At 42.6% G+C, this 24951-nt stretch overlaps 1 protein-coding gene across 1 annotated transcript in view; it reads right to left on the bottom strand.

Moving 5' to 3' along the window:
- Positions 1 to 24951, bottom strand: part of reps1 (RALBP1 associated Eps domain containing 1) — a 78401-nt gene extending 53450 nt beyond the window's left edge. Inside the window, exons 1-3 of the mRNA XM_034162675.1 lie at positions 24262 to 24951; positions 15982 to 16105; positions 380 to 609 (exon numbers count right to left, since the gene is read on the bottom strand). Coding sequence (XP_034018566.1) covers positions 380 to 609; positions 15982 to 16105; positions 24262 to 24414 — 507 coding nt within the window. The 5' untranslated portion in view covers positions 24415 to 24951. The remainder of the gene's footprint in view (positions 1 to 379; positions 610 to 15981; positions 16106 to 24261) is intronic.

Here is a 24951-nt window from a genome sequence, read left to right as displayed (position 1 = left end):
TTCACTTCTCAAGTTCACTATCCAGCCAATAATTGCCACCAAGCAAGGCACTACAGCACCTGTAGATGATATTCATTGGCCTGAGATGAAAGACCTTCTATGTACATTGGCAACACCAATGCAATCCCTGACAGCTTTCTGCGTCTTGTCACATAAGAACTCCCACATTCCAGTTGGGTCACTTGCCGCATGCATGTTTATGGGTCCTCCACCCAGGCTATGTGAATTGTTGTGAAACACATCTTGAAACCAAGCCAGATTAAATTTCGGACACCAAGTAAATGGCAATCTGTGGGACTTTACTTGAGACCTTTGGGATGCTTCCACAAGTCTGTTGTCAGTTCACAAATAGGTAGTTCTACAAGGTAGAATGACTCACCTGTGATTCAATACTGGATGCCAAGGGCTGGATGACATCATGTACAGAGTGTGAAGTGGAAGAAGGGAGACCTTTCTTGTTCTGGTGGCCCCTGCCAGGTGGTCTGGGTATCACCCCTGGGCCAGAACCCGGGTACATCCCCTGACTGTCTGTGTCCTGGTACAGTGCCGCATGTCTTGCCTCTGCCTCATTCTTCCCGACGACAAACCGTGGCAGCGGCAGGTCCTTGACTAACAAATGAGAAATCCATTAAGAGCATAAAAAGAAACTGCAATGGCAAGTTGGATTATTGATTTCAGGTCCTGTGTATATATAATGCAGTAACCTGGAGCTCACACCAGACTTATGAAACAAATTCACTCTCTAACACATTTACACTGACATCAGCTCTCTGATATTTAATGGCTTCCTGGAATCGGCTGCGGTGATCAATTTTTATTTTTGTCTCACTGTCTTCACCTGATCATCTCCACATCTTCAGTGTTTGATGTCACGACAGAGTGACAGAAAGTTGATTGTATACACAATGTGCAAGATGAATAACAGCACAAAAAATATCAATAAAAGATACAAACCTATTTGTATATCATCACAGACAACTGCTCTATATGAATTGAAACTGTCAGGTTTTTGTGTGTATGCGTTTTTGTGTCTTCAATTTGTGTTTATAAATCTAATCTAACTGCTCATTTATTTACTTTCATGTTTGTTCTGTTGCTCATGTCCCATATTCCTTTGAATTTGTTCCTAAAAAAAGTGAGTAGCTGACAGGGTGATGAGTGTGAAGTTGGAAATTCAAGGGGTGATGAATGCCATCAGTGCATATGTCCCACAGGTAGGTTGTGAGATGAAGGAGAAAGAAGAGTCCTAGAGTGAGTTAAATAAAGTGGTGGAGAGAGTACTCAAACATGAAAAAGAGTGGTGACTGAGTGGACTTCAATGAGCATGTTGTGACAGGAACAGAGGTAATGAGGAAATAAGGGGTAGATATGTTATCAATGAGAGGAATGTTTAAGAGCAGATGGTGGTAGATTTTACAAAAAGGACAGAAATGATAGTTGGAAAGATGATGAAAACAGACAGGAGTAAAAGGAAATGTTATGTAAGATGAAAAGAGAAGTGACAAATGCTAAGGAAAAGGCATACAGCGGCTGTACATGAAGTAAAACAATAAGATAGGAGAAAATTGTACCAACTGGCCAGACAAAGGGACTGTGCTGGAAAGGATGTGCAGTGGTTTAAGGTAAGAAAGGATGCAGTTGGTAATCTGCTGACAAGTGAAGAGAGTGTGTTGAGAAGGTGGAGGAAATATTGTGAGGAACTAATGAGTGAAGAAAATGAGAGACAAAGAAAAAGTCAGGTGCCAGAACTAAAGATGGTGTGATTTTCTTTGGGAGTGATAAGGATGGACAGGATTAGGAATGAATATATCAGAGGGACAGCACAGGTGGGACAGTTTGGGCACAAAGTTAGAGAGGCGAGATTGAGATAGTTTGGAGATGTTCAAAAGGAGGGACTCAGGGTATATAGGGAGAAGGATGCTGACCACAAAGCCACAAGACAGAAGGAGAAGAGGGAAGACAAAAGGAAGGGTTATAGATGTGCTGAGGGAGGACATGCAGGTGGTTGGTCAGACAAAAGAAGATTTAGAGGAAAGGGGCAAGACGGAAAATGATCTGCTGTGGTGACCCTTAACAGGAGCACCAAAAAGAAGAAGAAATGAAACCTGTGTTTCTCCACTGGGCAGCATGGTGACTTTTCAGTTTGGACTGTTGCCTCATGGTGAAAAGATCCTGGGTTCACATTATCAACATTTTAGTTTATATGCAATTTGCCTAGAATATGTACAATTACACACTTTTTTTTTTTTTTTTTTTAAACACACCTCCCACAGCTCCTCCAGGGGATCCCCAAGGCGTTCCCAAGCCAACCGAGAGATGTAGTCCCTCCAGCGTGTCCTGGGTCTTGCCCGGGGCCTCCTCCCAATGAGATGTGCCTGGAACACCTCTCCAGCGAGGCGTCCAGGGGGCATCCGGAAAAGATGCCCGAGCCACCTCAACTGACTCCTTTCGACGTGGAGGAGCAGCGGCTCGACTCCGAGCTCCTCACCTTATCTCTAAGGGAGCGCCCAGCCACCCTGCAGAGGAAACTCATCTCGGCCGCTTGTACTCGCGATCTCGTTCTTTCGGTCATGAGCCAAATCTCATGACCATAGGTGAGGACCAGAAAGTAGATTGATCGGTAAATCGAGAGCTTTGCCCCCCTACTCAGCTCTCTCTTCACCACGACGGTCCAATACAGCGACCACATCACTGCAGATGCTGCACCGATCTGTCTATTGATCTCACGCTCCATCCGTCCCTCACTCGTGAACAAGACCCCGAGATACTTAAACTCCTCCACTTGAGGCAAGGACACTCCACTGACCTGAAGAGGGCAAAGCAACTTTTTCCAGTCGAGAACCATGGCCTTGGATTTGGAGGTGCTGATCTTCATCCCGGATGCTTCACACTCGGCTGCAAACCGCCCCAGTGCATGCTGAAGGTCCTGATTTGACGAAGTCAACAGAAACACATCATCCGCAAACAGCAGAGATAAGATTCTGTGGTTCCCAAACCAGACCCCCTCTACACCCTGGCTGCGCCTAGAAATTCTGATGAAATGAACAGAACCGGTGACAAAGGGCAGCCCTGGTGGAGGCCAACGTGCACTGGAAACAGGTTTGACTTACTACCAGCAATGCGAACCAAGCTCCTGCTGCAGTCGTACAGGGACCGGATAGCCCTTAGCAAAGGAGCCCAGGCCCCGTACTCCCGGAGCACCCCCCCACAGGGTGCCCCGAGGGGACACGGTCGAATGCCTTCTCCAGATCCACAAAACACATGTGGACTGGTTGGGCGAACTCCCATGAACCCTCGAGCACCCGATGGAGCGTGTAGAGCTGGTCCAGTGTGCCGCGACCAGGACGAAACCACACTGCTCCTCCTGAATCCGAGGTTTGACCATCGGTCAAATTCTCCTCTCCAGTACTCTGGAATAGACCTTACCGGGGAGGCTGAGGAGTGTGATCCCCCTATAGTTGGAACACACCCTCTGGTCCCCCTTCTTAAACAGAGGGACCACCACCCCGGTCCGCCAATCCAGAGGCACTGTCCCCGATCACCACGCGATGTTGCAGAGGCGTGTCAGCCAAGACAGTCCCACAACATCCAGAGACTTAAGGTACTCAGGACGGATTAAATCCACCCCAGGAGCCTTGCCACCGAGGAGCTTTCTAACCACCTCGGTGACTTCGGCCTGGGTAATGGATGAGTCCGCCTCTGAGTCCCCAGTCTCTGCTTCCTCTTCGGAAGACGTGATGATGGAATTGAGGAGATCCTCGAAGTACTCGTTCCACCGCCCAACAACATCCCCAGTCAGGATCAACAGTTCCCCACCCGCACCGTAAACAGGTGGTGGAGAGCTGCTTCCATTTCCCGAGGCATCGGATGGTTTGCCAGAATCTCTTCGAGGCCGACCGATAGTCCTCCTCCATGACCTCCCCGAACTTCTCCCAGACCCGAGTTTTTGCCTCTGCGACCGCACGGGCTGCGGCATGCTTGGCCTGCCGGTACCTGTCAGCTGCCTCTGGGGTCCCACTTACCAACAAAGATAAGTAGGACTCCTTCTTCAGGTTGACGGCATAACTTACTTCCGGCGTCCACCACCGGGTTCAGGGATTGCTGCCGCGACAGGCACCAGAGACCTTGTGACCACAGCCACGAGCGGCCGCATCGACAGTGGAGATGGAGAACATGGTCCACTCAGACTCCATGTCTCCAACCTCCCCCGGGATCAGGGAGAAGCTCTCCCAGAGGTGGGAGTTGAAGACCTCGCTGACAGAGGGTTCCGCAAGTCGTTCCCAGCAGACCCTCACGATACGTTTGAGCCTGCCAGGTCTGACCAGCTTCCTCCCCTCCCAGAGGATCCAACTCACCACCAGGTGGTGATCGGTTGTCAGCTCTGCACCTCTCTTCGAGTGTCCGAGACATGTGGCCGAAGGTCAGATGATACGACTACAGAGTCGATACATCGACCCTCCGGCTCAGGGTGTCCTGGTGCCACGTGCAGTTATGGACACCCTTGTGCTCGAACATGGTGCTCGTGATGGACAAACTGTGACTAGCACAGAAGTCCAAACAACCTGAACACCACTCAGGTTCAGATCGGGAGGCCGTGCTTCCCGATCACCCCCCTCCAGGTCTCACTGTCGCCGCCCCACGTGGGCATTGAAATACCCAGGACAACAATGGAGTCCCCAGTTGGAGCACTATCTAGTACCCCTCGCAGGGACTCCAGGAAGGTCGGGTACTCTGCACTGCCGCTCAGCCCGTAGGCCGAGACAACGGTGAGAGACCTGTCCCCGACCTGAAGGCGTAGGGACGCAACCCTCTCGTTCACTGGAGTGAACTCCAACACATGACGACTGAGCTGGGGAACAATAAGCAATGCAACCCCAGCTCTCCGCCTCTCCCCGTGGGCAACGCCAGAAAAATGAAGCATCCAGCCCCTCTCCAGGAGTTGGGTACCACAGCCCAAGCTGTGCGTAGAGGTGAGCCCAACTATCTCTAGTCGGTATCTCTCAACCTCCCGCACAAGCTCAGGCTCCTTCCCCCCCAGCGAGGTGACATTCCACGTCCCAACAGCCAGGGGCTGTGAGCATCGACCGGGCCGCCGGGCCACCCGCCCTTGACCGCCACCCAATCCTCTCTGCACCCGACCCCCATGGCCCCCTCTGAAGGTGGTGAACCAACTGGAGGGCAGACCCATGTTGCTCTTTCGGGCTGAGCCCGGCCGGGCCCCATGGGCTAAGGCCCGACCACCAGGCGCTCGCGCGTGAGCCCCAGCCCCAGGCATGGCTGCAGGGTGGGGCCCCGGCTCCGCCATACCAGGCGACGTCTTGGGCCTTGATTTTTTATTGGTCATGGAGGTTCTGAACTGCCCTTAGGTGTGTGTGGATCGGGAGGTCCGGGCGGCTTTGCTTGAGCTGCTGCCCCCGCGACCCGACTCTGGATAAAGCGGAAGAAAATGGATGGATGGATATGTACAATTACCACTTTCTGAAATAAACAAAAAATAATGAATTTTTTCCAAAATATTTCAATTTTTTGAGATGCACCTGTATATTCCACCAAGATATGGTTGTCTCCCAGTGTCTCAAACGCAAAGCAAAACTGGATTAACACGAAACAGGTGAGGTATGTTTCTTTCCTTCAATCTCCAGGTGACAGTTTCTTACAGCGTTTTGACATCTCTCAGTAACACACAAGATCAGAAAAACAAATTTAAAAATGGAAATTCAGAAAAACAGGCCTGGGCAGTGCAGACCCACCCTCGAGGATTTCTGTGTGTTCCTTTTTTCCAGGAGCAACAACACATTACAACCCCTGGCAAAAATCATGGAATCACCGGCCTCGGAGGATGTTCATTCAGTTGTTTAATTTTGTAGAAAAAAAAAGCAGATCACAGACATGACACAAACTAAAGTCATTTCAAATGGCAACTTTCTGGCTTTAAGAAACACTACAACCCTGGCAAAAATTATGGAATCACAGGCCTCGGAGGATGCTCATTCAGTTGTTTAATTTTGTAGAAAAAAGCAGATCACAGACATGACACAAAACTAAAGTAATTTCAAAAACACTATAAGAAATCAGGAACAATAATTGTGGCAGTCAGTAATGGTTACTTTTTTAGACCAAGCAGAGGGAAAAAAAAATATGGACTCACTCAATTCTGAGGAATAAATTATGGAATCACCCTGTAAATTTCATCCCCAAAACTAACACCTGCATCAAATAGATCTGATCGTTAGTCTGCATCTAAAAGGAGTGATCACACCTTGGAGAGCTGTTGCACCAAGTGGACTGACATGAATCATGGCTCCAACACGAGAGATGTCAATTGAAACAAAGGAGAGGATTATCAAACTCTTAAAAGAGGGTAATCATCACGCAATGTTGCAAAAGATGTTGGTTGTCACAGTCAGCTGTGTCTAAAACTCTGGACCAAATACAACAACATGGGAAGGTTGTTAAAGGCAAACATACTGGTAGACCAAGGAAGACATCAAAGCGTCAAGACAGAAAACTAAAAGCAATATGTCTCAAAAATCGAAAATGCACAACAAAACAATGAACGAATGGGAGGAAACTGGAGTCAACGTCTGTGACCGAACTGTAAGAAACCGCCTAAAGGAAATGGAATTTACATACAGAAAAGCTAAACGAAAGCCATCATTAACACCTAAACAGAAAAAAACAAGGATAATGGGCTAAGGGAAAGCAATCGTGGACTGTGTATGACTGGATGAAAGTCATATTCAGTGATGAATCTCAAATCTGCATTGGGCAAGGTGATGATGCTGGAACTTTTGTTTGGTGCCGTTCCAATGAGATTTATAAAGATGACTGCCTGAAGAGAACATGTAAATTTCCACAGTCATTGATGATATGGGGGCTGCGTGTCAGGTAAAGGCACTGGGGAGATGGCTGTCATTACATCATCAATAAATGCACAAGTTTACGTTGATATTTTGGACACTTTTCTTATCCCATCAATTGGAAGAATGTTTGGGGATGATGAAATCATTTTTCAAGATGATAATGCATCTTGCCATATAGCAAAAACTGAAAACATTCCTTGCAAAAAGACACATAGGGGTCAATGTCATGACCTGCAAATAGTCCGGATCTTAATCCAATTGAAAATCTTTGGTGGAAGTTGAAGAAAATGGTCCATGACCAGTGTTGCCACAGTTACTTTGAAAAAGTAATCCAATTACTGATTACTCCTTGAAAAAGTAACTTAGTTACTTTACTGATTACTCAATTGTAAAGTACTAAGTTAGATTACTAGTTACTTTTTTAGCTACTTTTCCCAGCTGCCGACAACTACCCTCTGCCATCTCAACATGACAATGATACCTGTTTTGCCAAAACTTACTTTATAGTCACCCTTTCTTGACTTCAATGAAAATAAATACTTGTTTTATAAAAAGTAAAATAAAGACCTCTTTCTTGACCTCATATTTAACTGTTGACAGCACTGTAACAGTAAAACTTGCAATTTCGAACCTACAGTGTTTATAAATGTAACTATTAAATTCATTCTAGCATTTTTCTAACATTTAAATTCTCTCTAAATATTTTACTTGTAGAAATAATATTATTTTAAGTAGTATTAGTAGTTGTAGTAAAAAAGGCTTAAAAACTGGACCTTTAATCTAGGGGTGTTGTGAGGGGGGCACATCCCTCCCCACGCCCCCATTCCATCTGGATTCGCCCCTACTTTGGCGTTTGAGCACAAAGAATGGATAACATTTATTTATGCAGAAAACGTGACCGATTTACAGGTAAGAAAGTTTTATTGTGTTTTCACATCATGTGTCCTCAGAAACAGAGTTTAGGTGCATTTGAGTGGAAAATAGTGTTAGTTGTTGACGCGTTGCGGAGGATCAGCTGTTTTAACGTGCAGATATGGAGCGGCTCAGCTCAGCTCTAAATAAAGGAGGAAAAAAAGTATAAAAATGTCTTTGTAAAGCTCAGTGCAGGTGTGCTGATCACCGTGCTTTAAGAGACGAGTCGAGCAGCTGCAAAAAAACGCGGATGAAAAGCTCACAGCTCACTGAAAGTGGGCAGTTCAGTCGAACCCCGACCTCCTGCCCACGGACCAAGTTTAATGCTGCTATTGACCCACAATGAAAAATAATAGTAACGCACAGTGACATGGAGAAGTAACTTTAATCTGATTACTGATTTGGAAAGATTAACGCGTTAGATTACTCGTTACTAAAAAAAGTGGTCAGATTAGAGTAACGCGTTACCGGCATCACTGTCCATGACAAGGCTCCAACCTGCAAAGCTGATCTGGCAACAGCAATCAGAGAAAGTTGAGGCCAGATTGATGAAGAGTACTGTTTGTCACTCATTAAGTCCATGCCTGATAGACTGCAAGCTGTTATAAAAGTCAGAGGTGGTGCAACAAAATACTAGTGATGTGTTGGAGCGTTCTTTTGTTTTTCATGATTCCATAATTTTTTCCTCAGAATGAGTGATTACATATTTTTTGTTCCCTCTGCTTGGTCTAAAAAAGTAACCGTTACTGACTGCCACAATCTTTTTTTCCTGATTTCTTATAGTGTTCTTAAAGCCAGAAAGTTGCCATTTGAAATGACTTAGTTTTGTGTCATGTCTGTGATCATTCAAAGCGCATATTAAACAAATATGTAGGACTGCCTTTTTTGCATTTACGCAATATCTCTAAAATCAGAAAGGTCTTGTCTCAGAGTGATGCTGAAAAACTAATTCATGCATTTATTTCCTCTAGGCTGGACTATTGTAATTCTTTATTATCAGGTTGTCCTAAAAGTTCCCTAAAAAGCCTTCAGTTAATTCAAAATGCTGCAGCTAGAGTACTGACGGGGACTAGCAGGAGAGAGCATATCTCACCCGTGTTGGCCTCTCTTCATTGGCTTCCTGTTAATTCTAGAATAGAATTTAAAATTCTTCTTCTTACTTATAAGGTTTTGAATAATCAGGTCCCATCTTATCTTAGGGACCTCGTAGTACCATATCACCCTAATAGAGCGCTTCGCTCTCAGACTGCAGGCTTACTTGTAGTTCCTAGGGTTTGTAAGAGTAGAATGGGAGGCAGAGCCTTCAGCTTTCAGGCTCCTCTCCTGTGGAACCAGCTCCCAATTCAGATCAGGGAGACAGATACCCTCTCTACTTTTAAGATTAGGCTTAAAACTTTCCTTTTCGCTAAGGCTTATAGTTAGGGCTGGATCGGGTGACCCTGGACTATCCCTTGGTTATGCTGCTTTAGACGTAGACTGTGGGGGGGTTCCCATGATGCACTGTTTCTTTCTCTTTTTGCTCTGTATGCATCACTCCGCATTTAATCATTAGTGATCGATCTCTGCCCCCCTCCACAGCATGTCTTTTTCCTGTTTTTTTCCCTCAGCCCCAACCAGTCTCAGCAGAAGACTGCCCCTCCCTGAGCCTGGTTCTGCTGGAGGTTTCTTCCTGTTAAGAGGGAGTTTTTCCTTCCCACTGTTGCCAAGTGCTTGCTCACAGGGGGTCGTTTTGACCGTTGGGGTTTTCATAATTATTGTATGGCCTTGCCTTACAATATAAAGCGCCTTGGGGCAACTGTTTGTTGTGATTTGGCGCTATATAAAAAAAAAGTTGATTGAAGTTGAGTTGATCTGCTTTTTTTCTACAAATTAAACAACTGAATGAACATCCTCCGAGGCCAGTGATTCCATAATTTTTGCCAGGGGTTGTATAAGAAATCAGGAAAAAAAAATTGTGGCAGTCAGTAACGGTTACTTTTTTAGACCAAGCAGAGGGAAAAAAAATATGTAATCACTCAATTCTGAGGAAAAAATTATGGAATCATGAAAAACAAAATAACGCTCCAACACATCACTAGTATTTTGTTGCACCACCTCTGGCTTTTATAACAGCTTGCAGTCTCTGAGGCACGGACTTAATGAGTGACAAACAGTACTCTTCATCAATCTGGCTCCAACTTTCTCTGATTGCTGTTACCAGATCAGCTTTGCAGGTTGGAGCCTTGTCATAGACCATTTTCTTCAACTTCCACCAAAGATTTTCAATTGGATTAAGATCCGGACTATTTGCAGGCCATGACATTGACCCTATGTGTCTTTTTGCAAGGAATGTTTTCACAGTTTTTGCTCTATGGCAAGATGCATTATCATCTTGAAAAATGATTTCATCATCCCCAAACATCCTTTCAATTGATAGGATAAGAAAAGTGTCCAAAATATCAACGTAAACTTGTGCATTTATTGTTGATGTAATGAGCCTTTACCTGACATGCAGCCCCATATCATCAATGACTGTGGAAATTTACATGTTCTCTTCAGGCAGTCATCTTTATAAATCTCATTGGAACGGCACCAAACAAAAGTTCCAGCATCATCACCTTGCCCAATGCAGATTTGAGATTCATCACTGAATATGACTTTCATCCAGTCATCCACAGTCCACGATTGCTTTTCCTTAGCCCATTGTAACCTTGTTTTTTTCTGTGTAGGTGTTAATGATGGCTTTCGTTTAGCTTTTCTGTATGTAAATTCCATTTCCTTTAGGCGGTTTCTTACAGTTCGGTCACAGACGTTGACTTCAGTTTCCTCCCATTTCCTCCCATTCGTTCCTCATTTGTTTTGATGATGAAGAAGAGGAGGAAAACGTTGCCACAAACAGCGGGAGAAGAAGAAAACTAGAAGGGTGGAAATGAGAGTGGGGACTTTGAATGTTTGGTAGTATGACTGGTAAAGGGAGAGAGCTGGCTGATATGATGGAGAGGAGAAAGGTAGACATATTGTGTGTGCAAGAGACCAAGTGGAAGGGAAGTAAGAGCAGGAGCATCGGCGGTGGGTACAAGTTGTTGTACCATGGTGAGGACAGGAAGAGAAATGGTGTTGGGGTCATTTTAAAGGAAGAGTATGTTAAAAGTGTGTTGGAGGTTAAGCGGGTGTCTGACAGGGTGATGAGTGTGAAGTTGGAAATTGAAGGGGTGATGATGACTATCATCAGTGCATATGCCCCACAGGTAGGCTGTGAGATGAAGGAGAAAGATTTCTGGAGTGTGTTAGATGAGGTGGTGGAGAGTGTGCCCAAGCATGAAAGAGTGGTGATAGGAGCAGACTTCAGTGGGCATGTTGGTAAAAGGAACAGAGGTGATGAGGAAGTAATGGGTAGATATGGTATCAAGGATAGGAATGGGGAAGTACAGATGGTAGTTGATTTTGCAAAAAGGATGGAAATGGCTGTGGTGAATACCTACTTTAAGAAAAGGGAGGAGCACAGGGTAACATATAAGAGTGGAGGAAGGTGCACACAGGTGGACTACATTCTTTATAGGAGATGCAAGCTAAAAGAAATCACAGACTGTAAGGTGGTAGCAGGGAGAGAGTGTCACTAGACAGCATAGGATGGTTCTTTGTAGGATGACTTTAGAGGTAAAGAAGAAGAAGAGAGTGAGAGCTCAACAAAGGATCAGATGGTGGAAGCTGAAGGAGGAAGACTGTTGTGTAAAATTAGCGAGCAGGTGAGAGAAGCACTGGTTGGAGGGGAAGCAATTTTGGACAACTGGAAAAGTACTGCAGATGTGGTGAGGGAGACAGCTAGGGCAGTACTGGGTATGACATGCTGGACAGTGGATGGAAGACAAGGAGACTTGGTGTGGAATGAAGAGGTCCAGAAAAGCATAAGGAGAAAGAGGTTGGCGATAAAGTTTTGGGATAGTCAGAGAGATGAAGAAGTAGACAGGAGTACAAGGAGATGCGGCGTAAGGTGAAAAGAGAAGTGGCAAAAGCAAAGGAAAGGCATATTGCGAGCTGTACAAGAAGTGAATAGTAAGGAAGGAGAAAAGGACTTGTACCGATTGGCCAGACAAAGGGACAGAGCTGGAAAGGATGCTGCAGGTAGGTTAGGGTGGTAAAAGATGCACATGGTAATGTGCTGACAAGTGAGGAGTGTGTGCTGAGAAGGTGGAGGGAATATTTTGAAGAGCTGATGAATAAAGAAAATGAACGAGAGAAAAGGCTGGATGATGTGGTGAGAGTAAATCGGGAAGTACAAGAGATTATTAAGGAAGAAGTGAGGGGCTGCTATGAAGAGGATGAAGAGTGGTAAGGCTGTTGGTCCAGATGACATTCCAGTGGAGGCATGGAAATGTCTAGGAGAGATGGCAGTAGAGTTTCTAACCAGATTGTTTAATAAAATCTTGGAAAGTGAGAGGATGCCTGAGGAGTGGAGACGAAGTGTGCTGGTTCCTATTTTCAAGAACAAGGGTGCTGTGCAGAGCTGCAGTAACTACAGAGGCATAAAGCTGATCAGCCACAGCATGAAGTTATGGGAAAGAGTAGTAGAAGCTAGGCTTAGAAAACAGGTTAAGATCTGTGAGCAGCAATATGGTTTCATGCGAGAAAGAGCACTACAGATGCAATGTTTGCTCTGAGAATACTGTTGGAAAAGTACAGAGAAGGACAGAAGGAGTACATTGTGTGTTTGTGGACCTTAGACAAAGCTTAGATAGGGTGCCAAAAGAAGAGTTGTGGTATTGTATGAGGAAGTCTGGAGTGGCAGAGAAGTATGTTAGGGTAGTGCAGGACATGTACAAGAATAGTGTGACAGCGGTGAGATGCGCAGTCGGAATGACAGACTCATTCAAGGTGGAGGTGGGATTACACCAAGGATCAGCTCTGAGTCCTTTCTTGTTTGCAGTGGTGATGGACAGGTTGACGGATGAGATCAGACAGGAGTCCCCATGGACTATAATGTTTGCAGATGACATTGTGATCTGTAGTGAGAGTAGAGAGCAAGTTGAGTCTAGTCTGGAGAAGTGGAGATATGCTTTGGAGAGAAGAGGATGAAAGTCAGTAGAAGCAAAGACTGAGTACATGTGTGTGAATGAGAGGGAGCCCAGTGGAATAGTGCAGTTACAAGGAGTAGAAGTGGTGAAAGTAGATGAGTTTTAAATATTTGGGGTCAAACTGTTCAAAGTAATGGAGAGTGTGGTAGAGAGGTGAAGAAGAGAGTGCAGGCAGGGTGGAGTGGGTGGAGAAAGGTGGCAGGAGTGATTTGTGACCGAAGAATATCAGCAAGAGTGAAGGGAAAGTTTACAAAACAGTAGTGAGACCAGCTATGTTGTATGGTTTAGAGACGGTGGCACTAACAAAAACACAGGAGGCAGAGCTGGAGGTGGCAGAGCTTAAGATGTTGAGATTCTCTTTGGGAGTGACAAGAATGGACAAGATTAAGAATGAACATATCAGAGGGATAGCTCAGGTGGGACGGTTTGGAGACAAAGTCAGAGAGGCGAGATTGAAATGGTTTGGACATGTGCAGAGGAGGGACCCAGGGTATATAGGGAGAAGGATGCTGATGATGGATCCACCAAGCAGGAGGAGAAGAGGGAGACCAAAGAGGAGGTTCATGGATGTGCTGAGAGAGGACATGCAGGTGGTTGGTGTGACAGAGGAAGATACAGAGGACAGGGTGAGATGGAAACGATTGATCTGCTGTGGCGACCCCTAACGGGAACAGCCGAAAGACAAAGAGGAAGAAGAAGAAGAAGAAGTTCCTCATTTGTTTTGTTGTGCATTTTCGATTTGAGACATATTGCTTTAAGTTTTCTGTCTTGACGCTTTGATGTCTTCCTTGGTCTACCAGTATGTTTGCCTTTAACAACCTTCCCATGTTGTTTGTATTTGGTCCAGAGTTTAGACACAGCTGACTGTGAACAACCAACACCTTCTGCAACATTGCGTGATGATTTACCCTGTTTTAAGCTCTCCAAGGTGTGATCACTCCTTTTTAGATGCAGACTAACGAGCAGATCTGATTTGATGCAGGTGTTAGTTCTGGGGATGAAAATTTACAGGGTGATTCCATAATTTATTCCTCAGAATTGAGTGAGTCCATATTTTTTTCCTCTGCTTGGTCTAAAAAAAGTAACCGTTACTGACTGCCACAATTTTTTTTCTTGATTTCTTATAATGTTTCTTAAAGCCAGAAAGTTGCCATTTGAAATGACTTTAGTTTTGTGTCATGTCTTTGATCTGCTTTTTTTCTACAAAATTAAACAACTGAATGAACATCCTCCGAGGCCGGTGATTCCATAATTATTGCCAGGGGTTGTATGCAAGGCAACAGTTTATGCTCAGAAAGAAAAAGGAAAAATAAAAAAAAAAAAAGGCATTTGTTCTTCCAGATTCTGAGAAAACACCTTCATTGGGCTCAATTTTTTTTGGCAAAAAAAAAACAAAAACAAAAAAACAAAAAACAAAACAAAAACAAATTAGTGTACGCCAATGTCCATATTACTACGGACATTTAACTACCAATTTGAGGTTTCCACTAATCTGAAGCTGTAATGTTTGGCAGGACAACTTTCTTGACCACATTTAGCAGAAACACTGGCCTGATATCTCTTCAGTATCGAATGTGCACACTTCCTGATGTCATAGAGCAACTGAAGCAACAACCTGACACACTTGATTTCTTCTTTTCTGGGGGAGATTCTGATGAACGAAAGAAAAGTTAAAAGTTTGAACAAAAATGTTCAGCATCAAGTGAATATTTTACTATTCAATGAAGTGCATTTTCATAAATGGGGAAAAAATGCAATTGAAAATGTGAATTAATTGGATTTACATAAGTAAAATGAAAATAATGTGTTCAAACTTGTTAATATTCTGCACAGCAACAGTGACTTAAGTAGCCAGGGACATGTTGGCCTCAACTAAAAAGATGTGACTTTGGACGTACAGTGTTTTGCATCTACAGTACATCCGGAAAGTACTCAGAGCGCTTCACTTTTTACACCATTATTCCAAAATGGATTAAAATAATTTTTTTCCTCAAAATTCTACACAACAATACCCCATAATGACAATGTGAAAAAAGTTTGAGATTCATTATAAATTTATTAAAAATGAAATAAAAAAAAGTAAGAATCACGTGTATATATAAGTTTTCACAACTTGGTTTAAAGAACTACATTTTGTAATTTGTTCATTTTAATGAGTGGAAGTGGTCTCTGTTCTGCTTCCTTATATTTCTGCCAAGTTATGAAATGAAAAATGAAAAGGTTATGTTGCAATATTAGTCACTTCAAATAATGAAGGAAAGACAGTACTTGAGGAGATGACAAGTTATCATGACATTCTCTGGGGCTGAAACAGTTTAATTATATATATGTATATATATTAAACTGCGTGTGTGTACATACATATATGTGTACACACACACACACACACACACACACACACACACACACACACACACACACACACACACACACACACACACACTGAGAAAACACCCCCACAGCTGCCTAACTAACAAGCTTGCACTGTTCACAGAAACTCTCAGTTCTGGTTTTTCATAGTTTTTACTGCCTGCTGGTTAATATCCTTAATATCCCAAGTCGGTGGATTACAGAATCATTTGGAAATGTGAGAGCTCACACTGCTTTGTTTTGCAATGGAGGCGTAAAAAAAAAAAAAAAAGGAAGTAAGCGGTGCACACTCCAGTCGGTCAAAAGGACTGAGAAAACGTCGGTTGTATGCACATGGTTCAGATCTTACGGAGTCAAACAGTGAGCATAAAACAATCATTTGCAACTGATGGGCAACAGTGGCTACAACTTTTTCTGTCACCAAAAACAAAATGAAAAGAAGAATACATCCACTGCAAACGCCAGCTAAATCACTGAGCGGAGACCGAAAGAACAAGCTAGCTCTTATTTTATTCGATTTCATTAAAGTGTTTTTTTATTGAAGTTCACTGAGAAAAGGTTTTCTATTCTTATATATTTACTGTTTACATATTTAAAAATCAAATGCTTTAATATGATTATTTTGATTATTAAACAATTTGTCACTGCTAGCTGTGCGATTATGTGTGAGAATACCATCATTATTGGGTAAGCGGGGCAGGACTCTGACTGAACAAAGAGGTGGAAAATAAAAACGCCATTCAAGTCAACCAACGACGTCTGATTAAATTCATCCAGTGACTCACCTGAGTTGAGGCTTTCCACCCTTAGAGGCAGCCCAGACTGAGCGATGGCAATAAGCTTCAGAGCGATGTAGAACTGACTCCTTCCAAAGTGACCCAGCCGAGTGGCTCCACATAGTTCTGTGATCTAAACCAACACAACAACAAGGAAGTCAGCAACACCTTCTGTTAAAATAAAGTAGTGATAAAAAGCAGGGGTGTCATGGATCACAAAAGCCATCAGATCAGATACAGTTTGTAAGTCACAGACCTGATTATTTTTTTAGATTAGTAACTACCTTGTTTTCCATTTTTAAAAATAAATTAATGACCATTGACCAATGAAAATGAGGAACTTTTCCCTGTAGTCCTGAATGAAAACAAGGTGTCCCACGTTTTATAGATACTGGCCGAGCCACCTTTTTCAGTTCCGATCAGATTCTGACGCACGGCTGCCAATACAGAAATATTCATATACTAGAGTTCTTGCTGAACTTGTTAAAACTTGTGTTTCGTTTCATGCCTTGGTTAAGAAGTCAGCAGGTTTGAGAGCCTTTACATCCTCTGTTCTGTCACTATGGAACAGTTTGCCTACAAAGTCCACTTATGTTGGACCTTTGAAGGCAAATTAAATATTTTTCTGTTTACTATTAGTTATACTGTTTTATCTCAACTGTATTTGCTGTTTATTTGTATTTGGCATTTAATATAAAAACCATGAAAATATGGTGAAGATCTTGCATAAACAAAGGCTGGTTGATGAAGGCTGATGCATGCAGAATTAGTTACTGCAGTGCACGGCTCAGCTCACTGGACTGAAGCCACTGTCCTCAAAATTTACAGTGCTTAAAATAAAAATTGTACATTAAAACCGATGACTAGAGAGTCTTTAGCTTCCCAGATTTCCTAAGAAGGCAAGAAAAAGGCTTCAGATTTTTATAATTTTCCAGGGTGGGCAAAGTCACGCACCCCACTCCACCCCTAACTCCACCTGAAGCTATATCCCCCCATGGAGTTTCATGAGCTGAAAGTGCTGTGTGTCTGTGCACAGCCCTTCAGTGGTCTGTTACACACAAACCATTGAAGCATTTAATAATAGTTTATGTCTGTACTAAAATGCTGCTAAGAACTGATCCCACCCCAGTGCATGTGCAAAAACGCATTTATGTGTAAAATGTTGACTTGGTCTTCTGAAATAGTTGATAGATGTATTTTATGCTAACGCCGATGCTAATGCGTTAGCATGTCTATGGCGTTTTCAATGTTAAAGTTAGCATTAAGGTGCTGGCATTTTAGCATGTTTGTGCATTTGTTTTCTGTATAATAATTAATGGCTCAGCATTTGTTGTCGTAAAAGAGTCAAATGTATTACAAATTATAATATTTTTAAACTTATTTTTATTTATATATTAATAATAAAGCAACAATAATAATAGTAATAATAACTAATAATGCTACAATACAATTTTAGAGAGAGAGACATGAGTCACATGTGTCATTGTGAAATGACCACATAGTTTACAAGTTATACAGAGAATGTCGCACATATAATGAGTCGGGCTACAGTTTTTGATTTAGGTTTTATGGTTAACTGGTTATGCTAATTGCTCATTTGCAGCAACAAAAATACCTCTTTTTTTCACCATATATTTTATAACATTTATATGTTTCAATGTTGTTTTATGGCAACTCAGCCCTTTGATAAAGCAATGTCATTTGAAATAATTATTTTTGTTATTTATTATAAACTGTTTTATTCTTTATTATTTTATATTTCAACAGCCAAGGGACATTTGACGATTTGTTGATTTTCAAGTATTTTAAGTTTTCAAATAATGTTCTGTTGTTAAATAAAATGATGGAAGGAGAGAAAAATTGTTTCCCTGGCACATTTTTAAAAAATTCCCCCCTAATCCGATTAATCGATGAATCATGTCGAAACCCCATCAGATTCATCGAGGATCCAAATAATCGTTGCAGCCCTAAATCCCAGCCTGACCAGAAAAATCACTAAGGGCCCTTGGGCAAGGTCCTTAATCCCCTACTTGCTCCCTGTGTGTAGTGGGCGCCTTGCATGGCAGCAGCCTCACATCGGGGTGAATGTGTAAAGCGCTTTGAGCATCTGATGCAGTCCATATCACTCATTTCTGGCTAAACATGAAAATGACCATCAATCATCAGGTAAAAGTCCTCTGTGCTTAGGACAAAAAAGGGAAGAATTTGGTTCACCTTTTACAGGTTTTACTTGGCTTCAGCGAATGTTAACTCATTAAATATGCCTGATGTTCACAAAGATATTTTTTTTCTCTCAAGCAACGGCATCTGAATTAAGCCTCGTTATACAGTAGACTGTAGAGTACGGCCTATAACTCCTTTGAAAATGGATGTCTGATTATAACGCAAATGTGCCATGGAAAAAGTGAAGCGCTGTGAATACTTTCCGGATGCACTGCAGTTGCCAGTCATAAAACATAATGTTCCTGGTGAGGCGAATGTCATAACAGGATGACCCTTTAAGTGAGCAACCTTCAGCTCTGGCTGACAAAAACAACAGCAGACTGAAGCGTTATAAAGGACCGATCACTTTAGTCGGACTACTGTAATGTGACACACTGTTCAAAAGATCAACATCCTATTCAATGAAACGTATATATACACGAGGTCTGTGATAAAAGTAACGGACCTTATTATTTTTTCAAAAGCCATATGGATTTGAATCACGTGTGATTACATCAGACATGCTTGAACCCTCGTGGGCATGCGAGAGTTTTTTCACGCCTGTTGGCTACGTCTTTCGCCTGTGGGCAGTCTTTGAGTGAGGAGTGGCTCACCCTCTCGTCGTTTTTTCATTGTTTAGGAATGGCTCAGAGACTGCTGTTTTGTTTGATCAAAATTTTTTCAAAAACTGTAAGGCACAACTGAGTGGACACCATTCGATAAATTCAGCTGGTTTTCGGTAAAAATTTTAACGGCTGATGAGAGATTTTGGTCTGGTAGCGTCGCCGTAAGGACGGCCCACGGCGCCTGACGGCGATATGCGCTTCGAGGCGGCAGCGTCTCGCCGTTTCAAGTTGAAAACTTCCACATTTCAGGCTCTGTTCACCCAGTAAGTCGTCAGAGAACAGAGAACTTTCAGAAGAAGTCGGCATGAGGAGTTTATTCGGACATTCCATTGTTAACGGACATTTTGTAATGAAAGAACGTGCAGGCAGAGTCGCATGTCGGGCCGGACCCGACCGCGGGGGGTCGCGACAGGAAAGACACCTCCGTTGGAAACCTTAACGGGCAAGTTGGAACATGCCCAAGCTGTTAAACAGTTTCTCAGTTACTCACTTGTTGAAAGCCATCAAAAGCCGCCTGAATTTTACAAATGGTTTTCAACACGGAGGTGTTTTTCCTGTCGCGGCGCACACAGATTCGCCAAGTCGTCACGGAAACGACTCGGCGAATTTGCGCGCATGTCTTTCATTACAAAATGTCCTTAAACAGTGGAATGTTCGCATAAAGTCCTCATGCCAGCCTCTTCTGAATCTTCTCTGTTCTCTGACGATGTCCTGGGTGAATTAAGCCTTAAATTAGAATGTTTTCAGGTCGAAACAGGCCGACGACGGCGCCTGGAAGCGCTGCGCGACGTCCCGCTCCGTGGGAAGTCCTTACACCGACAGAAACACCCGGTAATCTCTCATCAGCTGTTAAACTTTTCACCGAAAACCAGCTTAATTTCTCGAATAGTGTCCACTCTGATATTCCTCACAGGTCCAGAAAAAATGTTGATAAAGCAACGCGCGCCGTCCGCAGCGGCTATTCAGACAAAGAGATTCCGACGGGCGGGGTAGAGCACTCCTCACTCAAGGCCTGCCCACAGGCGAATGACGTCACCGACACGCGTGAAAAAGCTCACGCATGCGCGCAAGGGTTCAAGCTTGTCTGACGTAAAAACATATGAATCAAATCCATTTATTTTTTGAAAAAAATAAAAAGGACCGCTTTTTTCATCACAGACCTTGTATGACCTTGAATCAAAATTATTATCTATCAGTGTGATATTAGAGGTCATCTGCAGTCTGTGACGTGCATTATGCTTTGCTGTCTCATCATAAATATTCTAAAACAAGATATAAAACCTTGTAAATGCAAAATGGAAAAAAAAAAAAAAAACAACACACACACGTTAAACTTTACCATCCTTGAATTTTGACTTTTCTTAAACCATTTGAGTATTCGCGTTGAAGAGGATGATACTTCTCCTTCACACAGGTCGGCTGTTAACATTTAGTTCACTGAACTGATCCCAGACCTGCCAGCACCTTGTTTTTCCCCACTATGGAGTCTTCATGTCACCCACTGGTTCAAATGTGTCATGTGATAAAAAGGCACACTAATTGGCTATGAGCTCCCTCTGTTTCAGTTCTGCTACATGTGGAATCATAGCAGCAACATTTATTGCTCACGTTTGGATTACATCTTAATAAAATAAAAATGTAAAAGCAATTTCCAGACAGGAACACATGATGAATTTTGCCATCAGAAGTGGGAAAGTCTGGCTCATGCACTGTGACTCATTCAACACTTTTCGTAAGGTTAGAAAGTGTTTGAGCTCCCATTTTCTACTCTTTTGCTCCTGCATAAAACAATGGCTGGTGTGAGATGTAAGGTTCAAAAACACGACTGATTTGTAAATGGAAATAAACCATACACACACACACACACCTATGAGACAGACTTGACAGAGTAATGATAAACTATTATAATTTCAAGCACTTTATGCAAAATTCAGGCACTTCTCAAACCTTGAAAACACAACATTCAAGCATTTTCAAGGATTTCAAGCACTCGTACTAACTGTAAATTAATTTTGCGGCACTACTCCACAGTAATTTACATCAAATAAATTCCTGTTTTAGAGCACTGGATACAAAAAAAAAAAAAAAGTGAGAGAGGTGTCATGCTGATGTTTCTGTAGAACTGTTCGATAATTAGATGATGTTACAGGAACACAATCTGAAACCTGAGCAGAAGATCAATAATTTGACATGTTTCAACTGACAGTAACACCACACCTGCACAATAACCGACAGATCATACGTATAACAATGATATGTCAGATTTCTAAAAAATATTTGCTCCAGTGTTTTCTAGAACCGACGAGGTTCGTCCAGGAGGCCACAATCCCCTACATTCATTAAAGCATAACATTCAGCAACCTGTACTTAGGTCACGTGACCTCTGGTGAATTCAGATATAAACCAATTTGCAGAATTTCAATATTCAGCACTGTTAAAAAGTGTACTTCAGGTATTAACTAATGCTATTCTTGATTCCTCCCAGAAAACTAGAGGTCTGATTTAGATTCTACAAATGCACAGCAAATTCTGTGATACAGTCTCCTGCACCGAATTGAATGGTTTAAAAATCTAAGAAATTGCGCAGATGCCCAATATTTGTAAAGACATATTTTATATTCACGATTGATTCCTCTCCATGCAGACTCAACATTAAATTAATCCTGAATTTCAAGCTGTTCAACTATCAAGTGAACTTTCTGACCATTACTGAATCAGACAGATATTCAAGTTATATATTTTGCACACAAGAGTAGTTCAATGCAAATTTCAAAATTATTGCTACTTTGTTTTTGGCATTTTCCCCCCATCAAGAAAAATGTTCCTGCACTTTTACTGTCCATACTCAAATGCATCAGAAAATGACTTGATGCTTAAGTATATTGAAGATACTTTGATTTTTACTCAACCAGGATGCTAAAGATCAAAGCTGGATGTATGTGTCAGTACCTCAGCCACCTGAGGTACTGACTGTAACCGCTCGCGTGCTTTGACACTTTGCAAGATCCACTTGCTCGCCAGAAAACCTCACTTCTCTGCTATTTATATAGAAAAGTGTCAGTTTCAGCTGCTCTTAAAATAGACTGACAGAAGGCAAACTTGTCAAAAATTCTGAAATCTGCGATGCCAGGATTTCAATAATCATTTCAACAAATAATTCAACCACTATATCTGTTTTTATCGTTCCATATTATATAGACATCCATCCAGCTCTCCATACATGCACATGACATGTATATTGGTTGACACTGAAAACTTCTGGAGGGTCTGTTTTTTGCACAATCTGCATATTGACTTGGCACAATTTACAGCTCCGCCCCTTTCCTGATGCAGCTTAAGATGTACATGGAGGTTGGAGTACAGGCAGCCTTGAACCGGAGACCTTGTCACTGGGAGGGAAGAGCATTACCACTACCAGTCCTACAGACAGTTTTCTTTTGACAAATCAGGGGACAGTTAGATGAACATTTCCAAGTCACTAATTATGTTTTGAACTTCATTAACCTTAAGAAGTGTCATATAAATACAGCTCATTTACATATAAATATGAAGACATACTTATTCAGTGACCTGGAAATGTTCATGTATCAACCCTGGACTTGCCAAAGAAAACTAACTGTAAAAGTAATGATTTGTATTAACAGTAATTGTTAGAAATTATTGCTGACACCTCCCACCCTGGTCACAAACATTTTAAGGAACTGCCCAGGATACAAAAACAGCTTCTTCCACCCTCTGCAATCAGTCTCTTTTCTCTCTATCACACTCACACACCTGGACTCTGTTTTTTGCACATTATACAGTCTGTACTTTCATTGAAATAATTACACACATTATTACATATCTTGAACATCTTTCATACTTATTTAAATACTCACTGTATGCTGTAAAATGGTGTATTCTGTGTCCCGATACCTATTTGGTCACAGTACCAAACCAATAGCAATATGCTTTTGTAAAACCTCTTGAATTAAAGCTGAAAGCCTACACTACAAGAACATCTTGATGGTTTCATTTCAAAGCCACTGTGGTAGTCTACAGAGACAATACTACAGAAATGTGAGACAAAGACATATCTGTGTGGAGGACGCAGTTCTCAGAAACTGCATGATCATGCAAGGAGACCACCAAGAAAAGCCACCCAGAAAACCCTGAAGAGGTTATAGGCTTCTGTGGTTGGGAATGCAATTGGAGAACTTATGCACAGTGCAGGTTTTGCATTTTGTATCACCACTCAGAGCTTGATAGTGGAGCAGAGAAGAAGATTCATATGTGCATTTAGGCAAACTGCAGCTGAATTTTCAAATCATCTTGTTAAGAAAATCCTCCCCACCATTTCATCATGAAGCTGTATAACTGATGTTGCAACATCTTCACAGTTGCCTGTGTGTCTTTGTGGCTTTCCTCACTGGTATCGTTCTTACACAGAGACTCAGTTGTGAGAACTACCTATTCAAGACAGATTTATCATAACTTACTATACTGTTTGTTCTATTTCATGCTTTCTGACCACCAGAGGCGGTACATAACGCACTGAATGATCACCTTTGTGCAAAAGCAGGTCAAGAATAAATATAAACAAAGTCACATGTGACCTACATGACCCTATACAAGCCACAAGGCACCAGAAGCAGTCCCTTAAACCTTCTCGTGAGCAAACGAGGATTCAGAGGGACCAGGCGCTCTGGCGGTCATCCAGGATTCATAGAACCAGAGTTACATGCGTAACTTTCATTTTGCTTAATGACTGATGTAAATGAACTCAGACATATTCAGTGACTTGGGTTCAGTTCATGTATCCATCAGGATTGTCTGAAGAAAACTAGCTGTAATAGTGATCACTTACTTGTATAAACTTACACTACGGGGTGCCATTACTTATGCAAACCATCATTTTATCTTTTAGATTTTTATTTCATTGATATTATGTTGTAGAGATTAGTTTCGACTGGAGGTAACGGCATCATTTAAAAAAAATTACATAAAGAGGTCTGATTTTTTTATTATTATTTGTTGTCAATCAGTTCAGACATGTAACAGTTCATGGGTTCAGATATTTTTTTCTTGCCACTGTATTTCTTACTTATGGCGTTAAATGATAAGGGATTTTGAGACCGAGTGCACTGGCATAAAGAGGGCAGTGTGACTTCCAGCCACCATAAATTGTGATAAAAAGAGACGACAGGAAAGAGTGGGCTGTGGAGGAAAACGGCCTGATGTGGACAATCGACAGAAGACAACATCCCCAGCTGGGTTCAGGGCTCCCTTCCGTTTAGCTAAAGCTAACATTAGCCAGGAGGAAGGTGTGTCTCCTGCGCAGCACTGCTAACTGCCAAGGCTAACCACACGGTCAAAGGAACACGGGTCAACTCTGACAGCACATCAGGTTTATTCTAATGTACAATCAGTAGGCTGCCTACGGGGGTCGTAAGCTTTTCAAGTGCTGCTACGGTTAGCTTACCTGCAGGACAACTTCGCTGGGTAGCTGGGCCGCCCGGAAAAGGTCAAGAACTCTCCCGTTGGAAGCCACTTTTTTGGTGTTGTCCGTGTCGCAGTAGATGAACAAATCCGAGTAATATTTCTGTTCGACATCACTTAATGTTAGACTTTCCATTGTGGAGTGAGTCGATCGGCTGCTGATTAGCCTTTAGCCAGAGGCTGGATCAGCTTCCCAAAAAAGGAGGAGAAAAAAACCCCGATAAATTAGTTTACCAACTCAGCTAACCGAATGGTCACCAGTCACAGCCGACTCGTTGTCTCCTGGTCAGCCTCTCAGCGAATAAGTGCCCGCCTGTGAACGACTTTAAAAACTGCTTTCATACAGTTAGTTCAACGCTGAGTTAACTTGTTGGGCCAACAGCTGGCTACAGAATGCTAACAGCTACCTACAATCAAAGTCACTGGAGCTAACTAGCAAAGTGCGTCCGTCTCCTTCAGCCCAACATTTACCGCGATAATATCACATAGGAGCAACTCTTCTCCCTTCCAGAAGCCGTCACCGGACCGCTGATGTGCGTTTCGCCACAAACAAATTCCTCTGCGGGGCCGCTACAAGTAAAGTTTCAGGCTCTTCGGGATCCTTCCTCCAGTAATCATAGCCGCCATTCCTACTGGCATCGTCAAAAACACAATAATTATCAAAGAACATCCG

Source organism: Thalassophryne amazonica, chromosome 21 (genome assembly GCF_902500255.1).
Source record: "Thalassophryne amazonica chromosome 21, fThaAma1.1, whole genome shotgun sequence".
NCBI lineage: Eukaryota > Metazoa > Chordata > Actinopteri > Batrachoidiformes > Batrachoididae > Thalassophryne > Thalassophryne amazonica.
This window is presented reverse-complemented; position numbering and strand designations above follow the sequence as displayed.